Source organism: Tuber melanosporum (assembly GCF_000151645.1).
Source record: "Tuber melanosporum whole genome shotgun sequence assembly, scaffold_12, strain Mel28".
Lineage (NCBI taxonomy): Eukaryota > Fungi > Ascomycota > Pezizomycetes > Pezizales > Tuberaceae > Tuber > Tuber melanosporum.
Genome location: NW_003298777.1, coordinates 1,108,131 through 1,126,212, shown reverse-complemented (window position 1 = coordinate 1,126,212; position 18,082 = coordinate 1,108,131). Strand labels below are relative to the sequence as shown.

The following is an 18,082-nucleotide window of genomic DNA, read 5'->3' as shown; positions in this document are numbered from 1 at the left end:
CCCGGAGTTTGAATTCCAGAGGAATCTGGAAAAGGTGAAGATCTTCTTTTCTGGTGTTCCGCTTGCTGACACAGGACGAGGGTCGATTTGGAGGGTGGAAGGGTGGACTGGAAGCGCGGCCTTCGATGGCCTCCGCACTGACTTAGAGCAATCCAATACTGGTGTAGTTACTGTGTCCCGGCCCGATATTATGGGGTCCATACACGCCATGAGGCAGGCCAATGCCACAAGTTGCGGCATCCACTTTGTGGTGGAGAATAATGAGGCCATCAAGGAAAGACTGGCAGAAGGGAAGATTTGGTTGCGGGGAGGAGCCCGCAATGTCAGAGTTTTTGAAGAGCATCGCCCCCTTAAGGTATGTGGTAGGTGCCTGGAAACTGGACACTTTGAAGCGACATGTGGCCGCCCCCCTCGATGCCGGTTCTGCTTCGGAGAACACTTCTCTCGAGAACATATGTGCAGTAAGCTGGCCTGTCCCGGAGGGGTGGGTCAGGCCTGTGGACATACCAGGAGACAGTGTTGGCTGTGCGACCGGATGGACCACTTCACAGGATATGAGCGATGCCCAGGTATCAAATCGTCATCCCCGACTCCCCCCTCTTCGCCTGTTGGACAAGGGACAACTACACTGGCAAAGCCAGCCAGGGAAGCTGTCAAAAAACCAGAACAGCAGGGCAGGAGGACAGAAAGAAACAGAGAAAGAAAAAGCCGCAGCCGTGGAAGGTCCCTGACACCCAGGCTGGTCGAAATCAGCAGTGATGAGGAGGAAGAAACGCCCCGCCGTAAGTCAAAAAAGGCTAAAGGTAAGGAACCGGAACGGCCTTCCCCCTCCCCAGTACGTGGGATTCTAAAAACTAGGGCTGGTACCGTGACCAAACCGCGCGATGAGGAAACGAGTTGGGTTGCCCGAGATCCGGATACCAGCTCCGCCTATGCCTCTGGCCCTTGTGGCCCGAGTGGATCAGTTGAGGCTCCCTTTTAATGCATATTACGACATTGGCATTAAACGTGGAGAGGAGTAGTCGGAATCGGGCGCTGGCGTTTGATTTGTTTTTTATTATTGAACCTCCTGTTGATCGAGAGGGACAACATGTACCAGTAGATGTTGATGGATGAGATTTGTTTTCCTTTGTTAGAGGATCAGGTGTTGAGGTATTTGTACGGTCCCACGTTTGTGGGCTGTTTGAGGTGGTTAGGCACGGGGAAGGCAGTGCTCAGATTGGGTATTGGGAGAAAGGGGCGAAGAAGGTACTCGCTGGAGTTTACTTTCGACCTGGCTATACCAAAGACCAGTTTTTACGGTGGTTGGATGAGCTTGGGGAACCTGACATCGCGTTTGGAGACTTCAATGCCAGATATTAAGACTGGGACCCCAACGCGGACCATAACAATATGGGTGGACGGTGGCGAAAACAGTGGTTCATGGCCCCGACACGCGATATGAATATGGTACCTCCGACAGTGCCAACCTTCCGAGATATTTCCAGAATCGACCTTTGCCTGCACCGGATACCATATGTCCGACATCGATACATGGACGCTGCTGGCTGTGAGCATAGTGCTCAAGCCGTTAAGCTGAAAGTGGACCTTCCTGACAACATTATGTGTCGAAGGCCGGCTTGGAAAAAAGCAGTTTGGGAAAAGGTTGGAAAGCAGCTGGATGCCCTTAAAGAGGTGGAAGATGAGAGGCTGTGGGAAGGGGTGAGGCGTGTGGTGGACGCACTCCCACGGGCCTCCATTGGCAGAGGTCGGTGCGAGTGGTCGATACCAGAATTGGAAACGATGAGGTTAGATGTGGCTCGGCTAAGACGGTACTCCAAACGCAAGGCGGAGCGGACGGAGGACTACAAACTGGTCAGGAGTGTGTACCGGGCTTGCCTGTTGAGGGCCAGATTTGAACATATCAGGACCAAGATAGCTGAGAGTCGGGACCCGGACATTTTTCGGTTAGCACAAAAATTAGAAGCCAAGCGAACACTTCCTTCCATGGCCCGACCAGATGGGTCCTACGCCACTATACATTCCGACATCAGTGACCGGATTGCACAACAGCTATCCCCTGGCGGTCTTGCCCTTCGGGAGGACTCCATCATTGACATGGATAGTGCTCAGGAAATGGAGATCGCCCTTGCTAGGTCCCCTACGAACACGGGCCCAGGCGAGGACGATATTGGGTATCCTTTCTTACGATTCTGGAGGCGGAAGGATACAACAACTTTGCGACGTCTGGTTGGCTATGGGCTGCGTAATGATATTCTGGATTGGCATAGGGCAGAGGTGGTGCTCATACCGAAGATTGACAAGCCCAGGTACGATGTCGTCAAGTCATGGAGAATGATACACCTCCTCCCGACCCCTGCGAAGGTGGCGGAACGCATAGTCCTGTTAAGATTGGCTACGTATCTTGACCTGGGGGAGATGCAGTTTGGTTCTCGCCGGAAGAGAGGGGTTCACGATGCTATGGCGGTGGTCTTTGAGTTCCTACGGCACAATGAGGACTATAAACGGCTGATCTTGTCCATGGACGTTGAAGGAGGATTCGATAACATTAATGTTGACCTTCTGTCAGACTTCCTGGTCGCCCGGGGGTGTCCGTCAAACCTGTGCCAGTGGGTGCGAAGGTGGACTTCCTGTCGGTCGATTCGTTTCCGTTTTAATGGATGCATCTCCAAAACCTACTATGTCAGCAAAGGGGTGCCGCAGGGCTCGCCCCTCTCCCCATTTCTCTTCGGGGCCTACGTAGTGGATATATTCACGCCGCGAATGCGCTACTCCCCTGGGGTCCGACATTTGGTGATCTCATACGTTGATGACGGGGTCATCATGGTGGCTGCAGATTCTTGCGACGCTGCCCAATACCATGCGGGGGAAATTTTTGCGGACTGTGATAGAATAGCGAGGGCTAGGGGGATGGGGTTTAGTGCCCTCAAGACCCCAGTGGATTGGGTTTGGGGATAGGGCATAGGGAGGGATGGAATTGTTAGGAGAAATGGTTTTACCTGTTGAGGATTTGCGGGTTCTTGGTTATAGGTTTAATGTATCTCTTAACTTTTCTTCTCATGTAAAGTATTGGTTGGAAAGGGGGTTGGGCGTCAGGAGGAGGATTCTGGCTTTGGAAAGAAGGTTCGGAAGTGTTGGAGGGCTTGGGGCATGGGAGACTTACCGTTTGGTGCAGGCAGCCTACCTTCCAACCATATACTACGGGCTTGAGTTTGTAACCGACCATGGGTCGTATGTGAAACAGATTCAGGTCCACGTCAATGACTGCCTTCGATCGGTTTTCCGGACCCCTATGAGGCTGGCAAACAATATACTGCTGGCTGAGTTCAGAACGCCACCTGTTGCCGTCCAAGGAAGGTATCTGCAGAGGAGATGCTACAGCCGGTTTATTAACTACCGATACTGTGATCGACACCTGTGGTTCGGGGAGATACGGCATGACTGGAAGCAGGAAGGAATGGTGGCACACCGACAGACCTCAGACAAGGAGCTCACCCGCCGCCCCACGATTACGATCGGAAAAGGCAAGGCAGTGATGGCTGCGCGACACCGTTCGCAGTACTTGGGCCTTTGCAGAACCTCCGATGTGGTTATATACACGGACGGGTCAAAGTCCTCTGAAGGGGCTGGTGTGGCATGGGCGGTATTAGAGAAAGGGGCCCTAACCTGTATAGACGGGTGCTCGGTTCCCCCGTCTTGGAGTATTGTCGAGTGCGAGCTGTTTGCAGTTGTCTGTGCACTTCAATATGCCCGAGGGATGGCCAAGGGGTGCCCGGTCCATGTGTTTCTAGACTGCGTTCCTGCTCTCGTCCTGGTAGACAGAATGTTCTCAGAAGGAGATACGGCTGAGCTGTGGGAAGTCATGGCACCACTGCTTAATGAGTTTAGCCACGTCAACATCAGCTGGGTTCCGGGGCACATGGGCATAGATGGCAATGAGACGGTAGACCAGAAGGCTAAGGCATGCGTGGGTCGTCTGTTGCGCCCCCTGCTTTGGGAAGGGGTTAGCTTTGGAATCGGGCATGCGGCGTTGGCCAGAGAATTGCGAAAAGCAGAGTGGGGTTCGTGGCACGACAGGGAAGGACACGGGTATTATGCCCGCGAACCTAGGGCACCTCGACATCTTCGAAGCCTCAGCCGCATGGACTCCTATGTTTTGCTAAGAATTCACAGCAGGACTGGTTTGGTTGGGCATGACAGATGTGAAGGAAAGGATGACAGACACCACTGGACTAAGTGCCCCCGCTATGTTATGGGACGCCCTGCTGATGAGGACTTATATAAAGACTCGGCGATATCGCGGTGGAAATCCTGGTGGGTGAGTCACAGATGGTTAGGCCTAGGAATTCCCTGGCATATTGAGATGGTGGATGGGGAGTTGGTAGTGGCAGGAAACCCCTTTGACGGCATACTAATGGTGGAAAGAAGTGGTCGGTTGGCAACAGTGGAGGATCCCAGGACCTGTACCTGGTGCGAGAAAAAACATGATGGTAGTGGATGCGTTCTGTCAGGACTGATTACCACGTCGAAGAAGTGGTTTTTCTTGCCCGACCAGCAACGCTGCGACTGTCCCTGCTGTGGGGCTGCGATTTCGGCGACGCCCACCCAGAAACGGGTCACCTTCTCCGAACACTTTGAGAAAAAGCTCCGGTGCTTACGAACGAGTCACGACTGGTTTTGGCATTCTCGACACCAGCAGTGGGACGAGCTGGACCTCGCAACTCGGGCGTCGGTAGTTTTGCGGTGGGCCAAGACAAAAGGATTGCTAAAGGAGGAGCGTTGTTTATTTTGTGGGACGGTTTTGGCCGAGGGATACGCGGACCTGGGACTACACTATAAAAGGACGGAGGGATGTTGGGATAGACTGTATGTTTCCTTTGTTGAGTACGTGGGTCAGATTGTGTTGGAGGCGGATAGGGGTGAGGGTATGAGACGGTGGCTGGGAAGCGAGATGGGAAGACGCGTGAATCCGGGGCAGCACTAGTTGCTGCGAGCACCCGTGAGCCTATAGAGGTAGTGATTTTTGGATTTATGATTGGGGGGAGCGATTGCGAGGCGGATTGGTCCATGGTAGTGTATTTTAGATAGTTTGTTTTATGGGGTGTGGGGGAGACTGGTCGTATGCCGGTGTCGGTAGTACTAATATAAATAAAATTAGATTGAATTCTAAGTACTTTTCCTACATATTACTTTAACGAATATAAAACACCTTTACGATCTTTATCCTTATTGCAACCTTATTATTACGCCAAGAAGCACTCGTTACGAAGACAAGTTAGAGAAAGCTTACGATAGGTATTTCCGATAGAAGACAAAGGTCTTGTACTATCGGTAATATAGACAAAGGCCTAGAGCTATCGTAAGACAAGGGAAAGAAGAAGAAAAAGAGGTAAGTATCGTTCCCCGTCGCCAAGAACTAACTATCGGAAAAGGGATCGTTACAGTGGGAGACACTTTGAAAAAGGAGAAATTTGTATGATAGGGGGAGAAAATTAACTGAGAAGTTTGGGAGAAGAATTGCCAAGAAGCAGAAGCCGAGTGATATCTGATGGATCCGTGAAAGTGAGATAAGAGATAAGCAAGAGAAAAGAACTGAACACTGCTTTGAGATTCAGGGGTATTCTCTTCCGATCACATACTACTATTCTTACAGTTAACAATTAGCGATTCATTCGAGATGCCTACGAGTAGTAAACGAAAGAAGCAATTTGCCATTGCCCGAGAGTTGAAACGCATACGGAGCCTCAGTGTGAATTGTGAAGCAGATAAAATCTATGAAGCGGAGAGCCTAAGCTGTTCATAGCCACCAATTTTGTATACAGGCTCTGACTCTGTATCAGAATCTGATAACAGTTCAGAAAGTGATAATTCTGCGGCATCAAGTGAAGATGCAGAGGATAGGTTGGAAAGTTAGTTAGAGATAGAACTCAAGTGGAAACGAGGGGCACAAAAGTATTTGAGAGGCGGGGATGGTGCTGGTTTACGGTCATGGGAGCGGAACCAAAGGGAACGCCTTAACGAGTTGGGAAAGGCAGCAAGAGGATCATACAATATTGCGGCATTATGGAAAAGGTAAGAAGAGTTACACTAGGAACACACAACTGGGTCTTTATCACAAGGTATTCATTGAGTCCACAGTGAGGAAAAGTAGAGGAGAAGCTAATAGTTTTTCAGAAAATAGCCTAGAATATTTACACTCTGGAGATTTACCTCAGATATTAAGACTCTCCGATGTTCCTCCTGGTGGTGTGCTCAGCCTAACCAGGAAGAAAATACAATAAAAGGAACAGTTATATGCTCTAAACAGACTAGGATACTTGTTACAAAGAAAATGTGATCAGGTTGTGAGATTTGGGGCTGGGGGACTGAAAGGATACCTTTTAAAAAGACATGAAATGGTACATGAATTTCTTCGTTCGCAAAAGAAAAGTCTGGATAGTACTCGGAAAAGTACTGCTATGGTAGTAGCGAATAGTTTCGGATGAGAAGAGCATATAGCTAGATGGATAATCCGATGGGAACGTGAATGGATAGTCTATTCCACAATTCCTGCTGCCAAAAACTATAGAAGAAGCTCTCAAAAGCGTTGGATTCTTGAATCTTTATTCTTCCATGAAGAGCTACAGTTATTAATACAAGACTATGTATCAAAAGCTAATGATGGTAAGAGTTCTAATCTTATTACACTCTACATAGTGAATCAATTATGAATCTAAACTAAATTTTACAAATATTATTAGATATTACATCACGGAAGTAAACAAAAGTTATACTTAACTTTCTTTCCAATAATAAGGAACTTGGTGGCATTGATTCTCCTGGGGAAGAGGTTGCTAGCATGCTGAATATTGATGGAATTTTTCCAGACCTAGGTCTAGAAAATAATCATCCACAAGGGGCACTTCAAAGGCGCCAAGGTGTTGTGGTAAGAACTGTACAGCGCTGGCTGGGAAGGTTGGAATTTAATTGGAGGGATATTAAAAAAGGCGTATATACAGATAGTCATAAGAGGGATAACGTACGGGCAGATAGGGAGCAGTTTTTACTCCTCCTCGAAGCTTACTGGCCTCAGGTAGTAGAGTTTGAGGACAATGGGACAATGATTGATAAAAGATATCAAGAGGGAGTGGAAGTGCATGCTATAGATCCACTAATGCGGCCTCTTATCTTGATTACCCATGACGAATCTATCTTATAATCAAATGATGGCCAACATCAAGCCTGGGTTCATAAGGGTCACCACTTCATCTGACTAAAGGGGAGAGGCCAAGGGATAATGGTCTCTGACTTCCTTCTCCCATGGTGTCATCTGAGTACCCAGTCACTTCCATTAGAGAGAAGAGAGGAGTTAAATTTACCAGAGTATGCTAGTGTTCTTTTTGAATATGAACGAGAGACAGGGCATTGGGAAGGCAAAGACCTAGTAAATCATTTAACTGAAATTGCAATACCTATGGTAGAAGCATGCTATCCTGGACATCTGTTTTTATTCCTCTTTGACAATTCTTCTAATCATGGACTATTTGCTAGTGATACTTTACGTGCATCAAACATGAATCTCACCTCTGGTGGTGAGCAGTTATTTTTACAGAATGGCTACTTTATAGGAGTAGATGGGGCAAGAAATATACAGTCTATGTGGTATAAATTGGCTGGATCTGAAGGGTAAGAAAAGGAGACACGAGTACAAAAGGGGCTTCAGCAAGTACTTGAGGAAAGAGGGCTGTGGCCAGATGGTGGGCTGCATCTTGAGTGCCCGAAGAACCTTTGTGCTAAAAGTGTGCCAGTTAAAAACTGTCGCATATGCAAAAGTGGGCAGAAATGTGCTGAGTGTAGGAAGAAGAAGATCTGCTCTGGTCTCTGCTCACGTCTGAGAAAGTGTAATAAGTGTGAGCATCGGCGCACTTGTGAAAATTGCACTACACGGAGAAGATGCACTCAGTGCATCGAATATAGAAGTTGTAGGAATTGTCCTATTTGTGCTGACATGCCCCCCCTATAATGTGTTCGCAGGGTGCTAATCACGTTATCGGTAATAGATATGATAGTTGGCAGGTGGCCTGCTCTTCCAGAGAGGAGGCGAGAGCTGAGAACTAAAGGAGGCTTCAAGGGTGTACTGGGGAACAAAAAAGTAACCGTTCAACCAAGTATATTGAAATACTGTCTGTCGAAGTCTGCCTTTTCTATCGTAGAAACAGGCGGTCTTTAAATACACAAATCTGTTCATGTCTAGTATGAATGAAACTAATCAAAGGTATCAATCGATACACTTTGGTAAAACTCCTTAAGTATCAAAGCGATACTTAAAACAAAACATAAAATAAAACCAAGTATCAAAGCGATACTTAAAACAAAACATAAAATAAAACCAATAACCGAGTACCTGTACCGGTTACACCCCCATTGTACTTCTTAATGTATATTTATTTGAAATCTACTCTATATTGCCCAATTTCCTAGTAGACTATTATGGTTGGCTAATTAAAACATTATTGTCTAGGATGTTGTGCACGATAGCTTATGAGTAACCAACCGGACTTCAAAGCACAGGTTGGACTACTTACAGAGGTTATTTACAGTAGACACCATCGAGTTCATTTCATTCCCCCCCCTTCTATTGTGAGTTAAATTGGATTGAGTGCTACTAGAGGGTGGCCAAGCATTATACGAGAGACAATTGTGAATACACAATTGATGGACTACGACAAACCCTCCCTACTACCCTCGCTTCTATTCCGAACTCTACAATACATGCCTTTTATCACCAGTGCCTACGGTATATTCAAGCCTATTGTGACAGAATTGATTTTGCCACTTCTAAGTACGAGTAATACCTTAAACATATAAATCACACTGGCATGTCTACTTCCTAATAAATGATATGTAGATAGTTATTTGTTTATAATACTGCTTTCTTTCTCTTTTTTCTTTCTTTCTTTCTTTAATACATCATATTGAATGTATACCTTCCGGTACTTATACCAGAGGCTCATCCATAATCCGCTATCATCACTTATCACACACTGTCTTGGCAGCTTACTAAACATTTCCGCGAATTAACACAAGTGTCGATTGGCAGTGTCCTTCACTATACCGTACCCTATCTCAAAACGGTTTTGTATATATGTATATGTACTCATCTCAGGCAAGAAGTATCCGAATGCCAGGGGGGTAAAATGCGGTTAGTAACAGGGAGTAGAGAGTGTGTGTAACGGGACTGAATATGGGCATTTACTGCCCATTTTGGTGTCTTATTTTACCCAGAATGCCATAAAAAACATCATGAACTTATAAATTTTATAAACAAAAAAGCCTATTCTATAGAAAAAGAAAAAGAAAAAAAAAAGAGAGAGAGAGAGAGAGAGAGATTGAAAACTATCTACCACACTGTATGTCCCCTATGAGCATTGATAACAGCCTCTATCCTCGCTGGCATGGTATCAATAAAATCCAAAATATCCTCCGGCCCAATACTAGCTCATTCCTCCACAACTGCTGCAGCCATTTCATCCTTTCCCCGTGGGCATGGAGAGCGTTTGTTGAGGCTGTTTTTCAGAAGATGCCAAACATCCTCTATTGGATTAAGGTCTGGCGAGGACGGTGGCCAATTTATCTTAGGCATTTCATAAACCTCGCGAAATGCCAGTGTATATACCACTCTATGAGTGGAAGCTCCATCCTCCATGACCCACAAACTATAACCAGCCTGCTGGCTTGCCTGTCACCAGAAAGGCCAGAGAACTGGAGTAAGCACATGGGCAACATAACTGCGTGCAGTTATGTTGCCCTAATCATTTTTTTGCCACTGTATCAGAGGAGCCTTCTCTCCTCCCAATATCCCCCTCCAAATCATTATTGCATTTTGTTTTTTTTAAATTTGGGAGCTATACAAGACTCCTCATATGCTTCCCCAGGACGTCGAGTTACCCATATAGTACCACAAGAGCCCAAAAGCCAAACGTAACACTCGTCAGTCCATATGACTTGACGCCAGTCATCTCTCGTCCAATGCCGGTGGGAGAGCGCAAAGTTGAGATGCTTCTCCTTCGCAGCCTCCGAAAAAAGACCTTCCTTCGTGCCTTGTAGCGCTTGTAACCCTCAAGAGCAAAAGCCTTGCATAGAGTCTTCTCATGGGCATGAATGCCGCAAATATCAGCAATCTCTCGCAACGGCATCTGGCGGTGCAGGCTATCCTGGGTTGCTGTTGCTACTAAACACTGTCGGGTCTGGGTATTGATTGAGAAAGGCCTACCTTTTCTCTTTTTTGGTGTAGCGGGAGCCTGGCAGATGTCCCAGACTATGCTAACCCCCAGATTTTGATCCTGGGCTATACGGCGGTATGACCATCCTGCTCGAAACTTGAGAGCTTGCACGAAGCAGCGGGTCTTGTAATTGGTCTTGTGAGTCTTGACTGGCATTGTCTATCAAAATTGTTAATATTTTGTATAAAAACCACGAGTTTTTCAATTCTTACCTATTCTCTGATCACAATATGTCGGAAAGTAGCAATTCTGGGGTGTTTACATTGCTAAGCTGTGTGGAAAAACTCTTTATTACTGTACACACAGACCATCTAAGAACCCCTGCACCAACCGCGTTTCACCCCCCCCTGGCGTTCGGATACTTCTTGCCTGGGACGAGTATAATCAGTTAACCGGTAGTCTATCCACGGTGCAGTACGGCAACTTTCACACACCGGTACTCGTACGTCCCTCCCTTCCTTCCTTCGAGAAGTTCTCGACGGAAATTCTAGCGAAAAGGGAAACTCGGCTATCTGCTGTGCTGTCTATCTATCTATCCAGACACTCTATATACGATAACTGCTACCGTGGGTGGGGCGAGGGGGGGAATTGTGCGTAGAATACTCGTAGCCTTATGGATAGATAGATGGATAGATAGATTTAAAAAAAAAAAAAAATCTCTCGTGCTCACTTTGTATATATAATGTACTTTGTATTCTGCTGTTCGAGTAAGTATGACTAACCCCTTCATGCGGTGTATGATAACTTGTCATTCATCGTCAGTTTTATTTATTTATCTATGATATTTCTCGTCGGGTAGGTGAAGAAATGACTTGTACGGTACAGTACTGTACATGCTCGCCTATCATACCCCCCCCCCTCCCAATTTACAGCTATGATATAAAGCTTGCCAGATGTCGGCATGGTATTACTACCTCCCATTGCTAAGGCGATTAGGCCAACAACAATAATAGTAAAACTCGGTATCGTGATAAACTATGATACCTGAGGGTTTTTGAAACCTTAGACTATTGCTCCCTTTTCTGCGGGGAACCGCCTGCGCCCCGGCCGCCTCGTTATCAGGTTTTGAACGCCTAACTTACTCGACGGCCCTATCTTACCGATATCGGTAGGTGTTTTAATGATGGTAGTCTACGAGTACCTAACTTATGATACGGTGCTCTTGCCCTACGGTTTTGTGGGGGGAAGGGACTCTTTTACCGCATGGGGTATTGTATCCTGTTTCCCTTTTACGTGTACATATGATACGGTGGTCGGCCTGCGCCGGTGTTTAAAAAGTATGATAAAAGGTGCCTAGCTTGACCTATCGATACGACAACAAAGTGCTTCGCATAACGTGGTCTTCAGGTATTCCAGCCTTACAGGCGAAGTGGGTGGGCCTAATGCAAGCCCTTTTGTGCCCTTTTTTTTTTTTAATTTAAAAAAAAGTGTATTACAGTAAGTACTCGAGTACGGTACTCGTGAAGGCTCAAAGGCCCCCTCCCCTTCCTGTTTAGCGAAGGATAACTGTGAATATGATATAGTAATAATATCATTGTGAAGTGTCAGGGTTAAGGTGCTTTATGTACGCCTGTTCGCCTACGTACGGGCCTGATACCTAACTCTGCTCGCGGAAAAGGAGTTTGGGATTGGAATCATTGCCTTCTCATCGAATCGCTATCGCAATGTGTTGCATACACCGGTCCTTAGATCGGATTGGGGAATTCCTTGTTTTTCGCGCGTTGTCGTGTCTGCCGGTGATCGCGGAGGTTTTTGCGTAGGGTATTTATGCGAATCGGTTCTGGGGGGTATCTGGGAGCGGGTGTGTGTGCGGTATGATATTATGCAGGCTGGTTGGATGGGTCACAGCCTTGAATGTACTCAAGTACTATACTCGAGTATCAAGGGCATGCAGGTTGGAGTGCATGACTTGGTCGGTTGGTTGGGGTGGACTTTCTGAAAAGGTTATGGATACCGATACTCGTGGATGATGACTCGGAAGTACTTTGCTGTGCTGTGGAGCATAGTTGGAGGAAATGGGGGAGGTGGGAACATGATGGAGGTCTTTGGGAATGGGGATGCGAGTTGGGTCTCGTTCAAGCGTGGAGTAGAGTGCGAGAAGACTGCCATAGAGTGGGTACGAGCATCGTGGGACCTGACTTTTTTTTTTTTTTTTTTTGTTAGCGAGGGTTTTGGGTTTGAGTTGAAGGGTTTCGGGTGTCGTTGCGGGGCTGTGGTGATGTGCCAAGTATTGGCTGGCTGACTGACTGCTCGAGCAGTGGTGGTGGGTCAATCGTTTAGCCCATGGTTTGGGCATCGGCGTGGCCAGTAGGTTAGGTAGGATACCTGCCGATCAGACAAAGTGACATTCTTCCTCCTCTTTTTCACCTTCAAATGAGCGGAAACCTCAGCTCCCGTTCAAACAAATCGGCAACGCTGTTCGAATGGAGCGGAATTGGTTTCGCCCTTTTTCAATTTTATCATCACGTATGGATGCTGATCATTTCTCCGTCCGCCCCAGGAGTCCTTCAATACGTGTTCCTCCGTCTTGCTGGGTGTCTGTCACTCCCGAGCGGGATATGGTTGCTCCGTTGGGTCCTGCTGCGCCGGAGTGTTGTGTGTCCCATGCCGTGGTCGACAACGGACATGCTTACCGGTAGATATGCCACAGCCTGGACGAATCGAGTAACTTGATGAGGGGAAAAGTGAGAAAAGGGTAAAAAATGGGAGGGAGCTTTGACTCGATACTTGCTTTTTTCCCCTCTCCCCCAGCCCTCGGACGAGTCGGACTCCGTCGGTGCCAACGGACCAGAGCGAAGTTGTGTGCATCATTAACTTGGCTTGTTATAGTGTTGCCGAGGTAACGAGGGAAAAGCGATAGGCGAGGGTCCTGAGTCTCCCACACAAGGTCAAACTTTGGGCACCGCGTCTTTCAAATCATTCACCGGTATGCCTTCTGATTGTGTCCGTCTGGTTCCCCCCCCCCCTACCGTAAGGGGTTTTTTCTTTCTTTCTTTTCTTTTCGCTTGTGTCGTAGTTTTATAACGGCCACAGTGAAATACCGGTAAAACCAAGTGAATGGCCAGGGCGACCCTGATCGAGAGGCGGAGAGAAAGGCACAGGTGTGCGAGAGTTACGATTCGCACATTTTTTACTCGAGCACGGAATAAAATTTGCTTTGGGAGTGTTTGATTGACATTGCCTAATACCTACCTGTACCTGTTTCCGCCCATCGTCTCAAGACTCTAAAACCCGTAATCATTCGTGCGGTACAAGTACTCGTACTCTTCCGAATACCTGTAAATTTAGCACTGTACTGTAATGTGAATGAGTGCGCTTAGCTTAACCTTACGCCAGACCCCATGCTCGGATGGAGATAGATGTCGCTACGGATGTAATCGTCTCCTTGCTGATAAATACGGTGTGATGCGGACCAGAAAAGCTTTCCCTCTCCTCAATTTTCTTCGGTCGCCTAAGGTTATTTGGTTTGTCAGGAATTTTAGGCGTGAATGCGGGTGTGTGTGTGTGGGAGGAGGGTGTGGGTGGGTGGGCAGGTTGAGTGTGTGGGTAGCAGGTTGTGGGTGTTGTGTCGTCGTCGTTGCAACAACAACTACCTACGAGTACGGGTACTCCAGCGCAGTTCGGACACTTCTCTCGTTTGTAACCTCAGCAATCAAGTGAGTAAATCCAGCTAGCCATGAGATATTGTCCATGAGGCGTATCAGCAAAGTGGGAAAGTCTCAGCCCGGATCATGGGATGGACAGGGGGGGGGGCCTGAGTTAGTGGTTGATCACTGTGGTGGTGGTGGGTGCGTGTGAGTGTGAGCGAGAGAGAGAGGTTGTGGGTGTGTGTGGGATTAAGGAGCCCGTACATCCGTTCTCCGAATCTGGAATTACAGTCATCCCGACTCGGCGGATGAGCCTTATGATGGCCCCGTTAACTGCGACGTTGTCAGTCAGTCAGTCTAACTAGCTGGCCTGGGTCCCGCACATCCCACAACCCACACACACCCCCATTATGGTGGTAACAAAAGTTCGTCAAAGACCCAACGAGTCAATATTAAAGACCTCCGCCTCCCCCCCACCCATCGAGTTCTTCAACCTACAACTCTGAGCATCTACAAAGAGGACAGCAATCAGCTTGAAGATCATTTGCCGAATATACCACCTTCTCCTCACTTTTCCCCCATCGAGAGAGGAAAAAAAATAAAAGACAACTCTGATAGCTTTCCACCTACCGACATACAGACAGCAACAAGACTCAAAACTCAACTTGATACCCGCTATTTTTTCTACAGCCACAACCTCTCGATAAAGAGTCATAGCGTTGTACCCAACCAACCGGATCCCGTCTCCCCAAACTGGTATGTTAACCTTGCCGCTCCCTGCTTTTCCCCTCCTTCAATTGAATCCGACTGACTCATTAAAAGCGCATAGATTCCCCCCCCAATTCCCGCATCACTACTACAAATACAATGACTTCCTACTACCCTTCGCACCATTCCCCACATTCACCTCAACCTTTACGATTGCGACAGAGTTCGGAAAAGATGAGCATCACACAAACATTTTATCTCGCCCACAAGGCCCGAGGCAAGCTCTCATCGGAGGCTTCACGACAAGACCACAACTTGCGTCTGCTAGTTGGTAAGTCAACCTTTAAATCGGACGCTCGTCATCGGTTTGAGCTTTGTTACTGACTTTATACTCTTGATAGGGCACGCAAACCTTCTGGACACATTAATGATCCACTTGTCCGAGGCGGAGAGGGATCAAGAAAGGTGGTTCAACGCCGTGGTTCAAGGAAACGAAGAGTCGCGAGAATACCGAGATCTACCAGAGACAATCGAGGAGGAGCCAGAGGAGTATGGATCGTTGGCAGCAGATTACGATTCGGATTCAGACTCGAGCGAAGAATCAGGCGACGAAGAGATGGAGGACGTCGACGCTACATATACCCTTACCCGGGAACCATCGTACAAATACTACCAAACACAGGAGACCATCATCGGTGTATCAGAGGTTGAGGAAGACTACCAAGAGGGCGAAGAGACAGAGGACGAGGATGATGTTGATGAGGATGGCATGTTTTCTCTTACACGAACAAGATCGAGACGACCACCATCACTTTGCTCCGACTACTCCGATGACGAGGAGGATGAGTCGAATCCACCATCACCACCACAACCGACAATCCAACATCCCCCACTGTCGCACAAACAACATTTATACTTTTCCGAGCACCTTGGCTCGGAACCTCAGGATCTATTCGAATACTACGAACCTCAAAGAACACCTGGGATGATAAGCTCATATTAGGCGGGGTAGTTGGGGTTTCCTTTTTCTCCCTTTCACTTCTCATTTGTACAGATTTTTTTTTATGGGTAGGATATATCTTATCAGTTTATGAGCGGGGATTTGTCTTTTTTTTTTTTTTTTTTTCAATATGACCAGCCGGCGTTGTTTCTTTCTTGGATTGTCTATATTTTTTCCTCAACCATCTCTCTCACTGTGTTATTAAGCCGCCTCTTGCATACAACTCCCTTCACCCCGTACAGTTTCATTTCATCATTAGCGTTTGTTTCTGTGTCTTTTTGTTGGGTGATTGATACATTGCATTGGGCGGGGTCTTCCCTTTTTTCTTTTCTCCTTCCTATGATATAACATTCGTCATCTTTTCCCCTTTTTGTTTTTTCATCAAGGGAAATCATGGTGTCATCGGGTATATTTTTCATGTCATGTTTATCCTACTCTTTACAGAATTTCCTCTTTTCCCTACAAGAGGAGATCCCATCCCCATCCATGGCTAGCATGGATGGTGGAGAGAAGACAAAAAAAAGGGTCCAAGATGAAAAATAAATTAGTTAGAAGGCTTTTTTTCTTCTCCCAATGATGCGGACTCGAGTGCAAAAGTGCAGAAATGAAATGAATTGAAAAAAAAAAAGTGATGCAAAAAAAGGTTCCCCCACCGCGCCCTGCCCTGCTTGCTTGTCGTGCGTTGTTGTTGTCTGTCACTGGCGCCTACCGTACATGCCATGCCATGCCATGCCATGCCGGTGCTCTAATTGCCTGGCTGCCTTATCTGTCTTGTGATTTCGGAAAAGCGCACCGCTCCTTCCTTCCTTCCTCGGCGCCGAGTGTCAAGCGACGCACCCATTGCCATATAAATTACCGTAATCATTGCCTGCCCTATCCTCTCCTGCCCTGCCCCGCCCTGTCCTGTCCGCCTGTCCTGCCCTGTCTGCAACGCCCGCCGATACACGGTCTGTACTGAACCGCACAGGTACAGTAGTAACTAACCCAACAAAATAACTAACGCCTGTCAGGGCGCTCACTACGAGTATCGTTACTCGTACGATTTCAGTTGGTTCGCCCGAGGTTTGTTGGGTTTTTCTCGGCCGAGGAGGTTCGATGTGGCATGGTTTAGGGACCAGCGATCACTGAGAGTGGAGTGAGTGAATGAGTGAGGGTTTAGGGTCTGGTCGGATTGGCTTGGCTTGGCTTGGTCTGGATCATTCTGTTATCATATCCTTTTTCTCCCACTCAACCTTACCTACGAGTAAATTACCCAGCTACCCGTTCTTCACTTCATCTACGTTTTTTCTTTTTTCTTTTATTCTTCTTCTTTCTTTTACCCACTCGGATAGAGAACCAATCCGAACCCTAAGCTGAGACCACACGTCGTCAAGTGCCGTAAATTGGATGGGACAAATTGTAAATCACTTTCCCCGTGTGCTGGTGATACTTGTAATAGGTAGGGATGAGGCGTTAGAGTTATGCCGCGGTGATATGATACAGATGTATCGTATCGTACCGTACCGTACGAGTAAAGTTATGCCCACCAGGAAAACCGTAAATACGGCAGATTCTCGAGAGGTAGGGAACGCTCGGACGGTTTTTGACTGGAAACTATCGGGTACGTTATCTGATCGATTCGGAGTCGGGGGGTTTGTGTGATGGTTATGTTTTTGGTTGGCGGAGTTGCTACGAGTATGGGTTTCGAATTTGGCTTGGGGCGCTTGTGATCGATCTGGCAGGTTGTGTGGATTTGGTAAGTACTGGTAGTAACTTATCATGGTAAGTCGATTGGGGGAGGTTCCGCTTTTGTTTCATTTTTATCACTGGCTTTGACGACTGTTTGGAATACAGTGATATGGTACTTACTTTATATAAAGCTCCTCCTGGAGTTGCTAAAAAATTGATAATACATTCTGAATGTCTCCTCGAGTAGACTTGCCCGCTGTCCATATCATGGCTCTCTTGAACAATCCCTTCAACCAGTTTAGTGTAGTTATCGTACAGGGTTCTATTGTAGAGGGTAAGATATGCAGTTTCAAATGCGGATGAAGATTTGTTTTTTGAATTTGCTTTTCACTGGATCTGTGGCTGTTTTCTGTGGGTAAAAAAAAAAAACCCTTATCATACAGGTACCGTACCGCAACACTGCTCTCTCTTTTTTTTTTTTTGGCCCCAGCCTCGTGCTGTTTGTCATGCACCAGTATCACAAGTTTTGTTCAGGTGGTTTGCTCTACTGTTTTTGTTGAGGATACCTCTTCTCCTTACCTCCTGGTTTTCTGTTCCACCCTGGAAAGACAAATGCCGTCAAGACTTTCCCGAAATCAGCCATCAGGTTATCCGTGAGGATCAGCGCGTCAACCCGCGCGCGATAGGTTTAGTTTTGTAGGTTAACAACGCGTCCCAATGGCCGATCTTATACCTTGTCAGGAGAACGCTACAAGTATCGTACTATCCCCTGGTTCACTGAGACGTGGGCGAAATCTCTCTCATGCATTAGCGTACTTAGTTTAACCAAATGTAGGTAGCGGATCACATGACATTAA

At 47.1% G+C, this 18,082-nt stretch overlaps 3 protein-coding genes; all 3 read left to right on the top strand.

Moving 5' to 3' along the window:
• The first annotated feature begins 11,870 nt into the window (after positions 1-11,870).
• On the top strand, positions 11,871-13,458 carry GSTUM_00004499001 (uncharacterized protein). XM_052355858.1 has 1 exon: positions 11,871-13,458. The coding sequence occupies exon 1, from the start codon at positions 12,229-12,231 to the stop codon at positions 12,502-12,504; it is 276 nt and encodes a 91-aa protein (XP_052211690.1). The 5' UTR covers positions 11,871-12,228; the 3' UTR covers positions 12,505-13,458.
• Positions 13,459-13,870: 412 nt separating this feature from the next.
• Positions 13,871-14,678, top strand: GSTUM_00004498001 (uncharacterized protein; the record flags this gene model as incomplete). XM_002835927.2 has 3 exons in its annotated part: positions 13,871-14,294; positions 14,357-14,605; positions 14,672-14,678. Exons 1-3 carry the CDS (start codon positions 14,260-14,262, stop codon positions 14,676-14,678), a joined length of 291 nt encoding a protein of 96 aa, XP_002835973.1. The 5' UTR covers positions 13,871-14,259.
• A 38-nt stretch (positions 14,679-14,716) lies between these two features.
• On the top strand, positions 14,717-16,131 carry GSTUM_00004497001 (uncharacterized protein; the record flags this gene model as incomplete). XM_002835926.2 has 2 exons in its annotated part: positions 14,717-14,888; positions 14,959-16,131. The coding sequence occupies 2 exons, from the start codon at positions 14,717-14,719 to the stop codon at positions 15,558-15,560; spliced, it is 774 nt and encodes a 257-aa protein (XP_002835972.1). The 3' UTR covers positions 15,561-16,131.
• Positions 16,132-18,082: the final 1,951 nt, after the last annotated feature.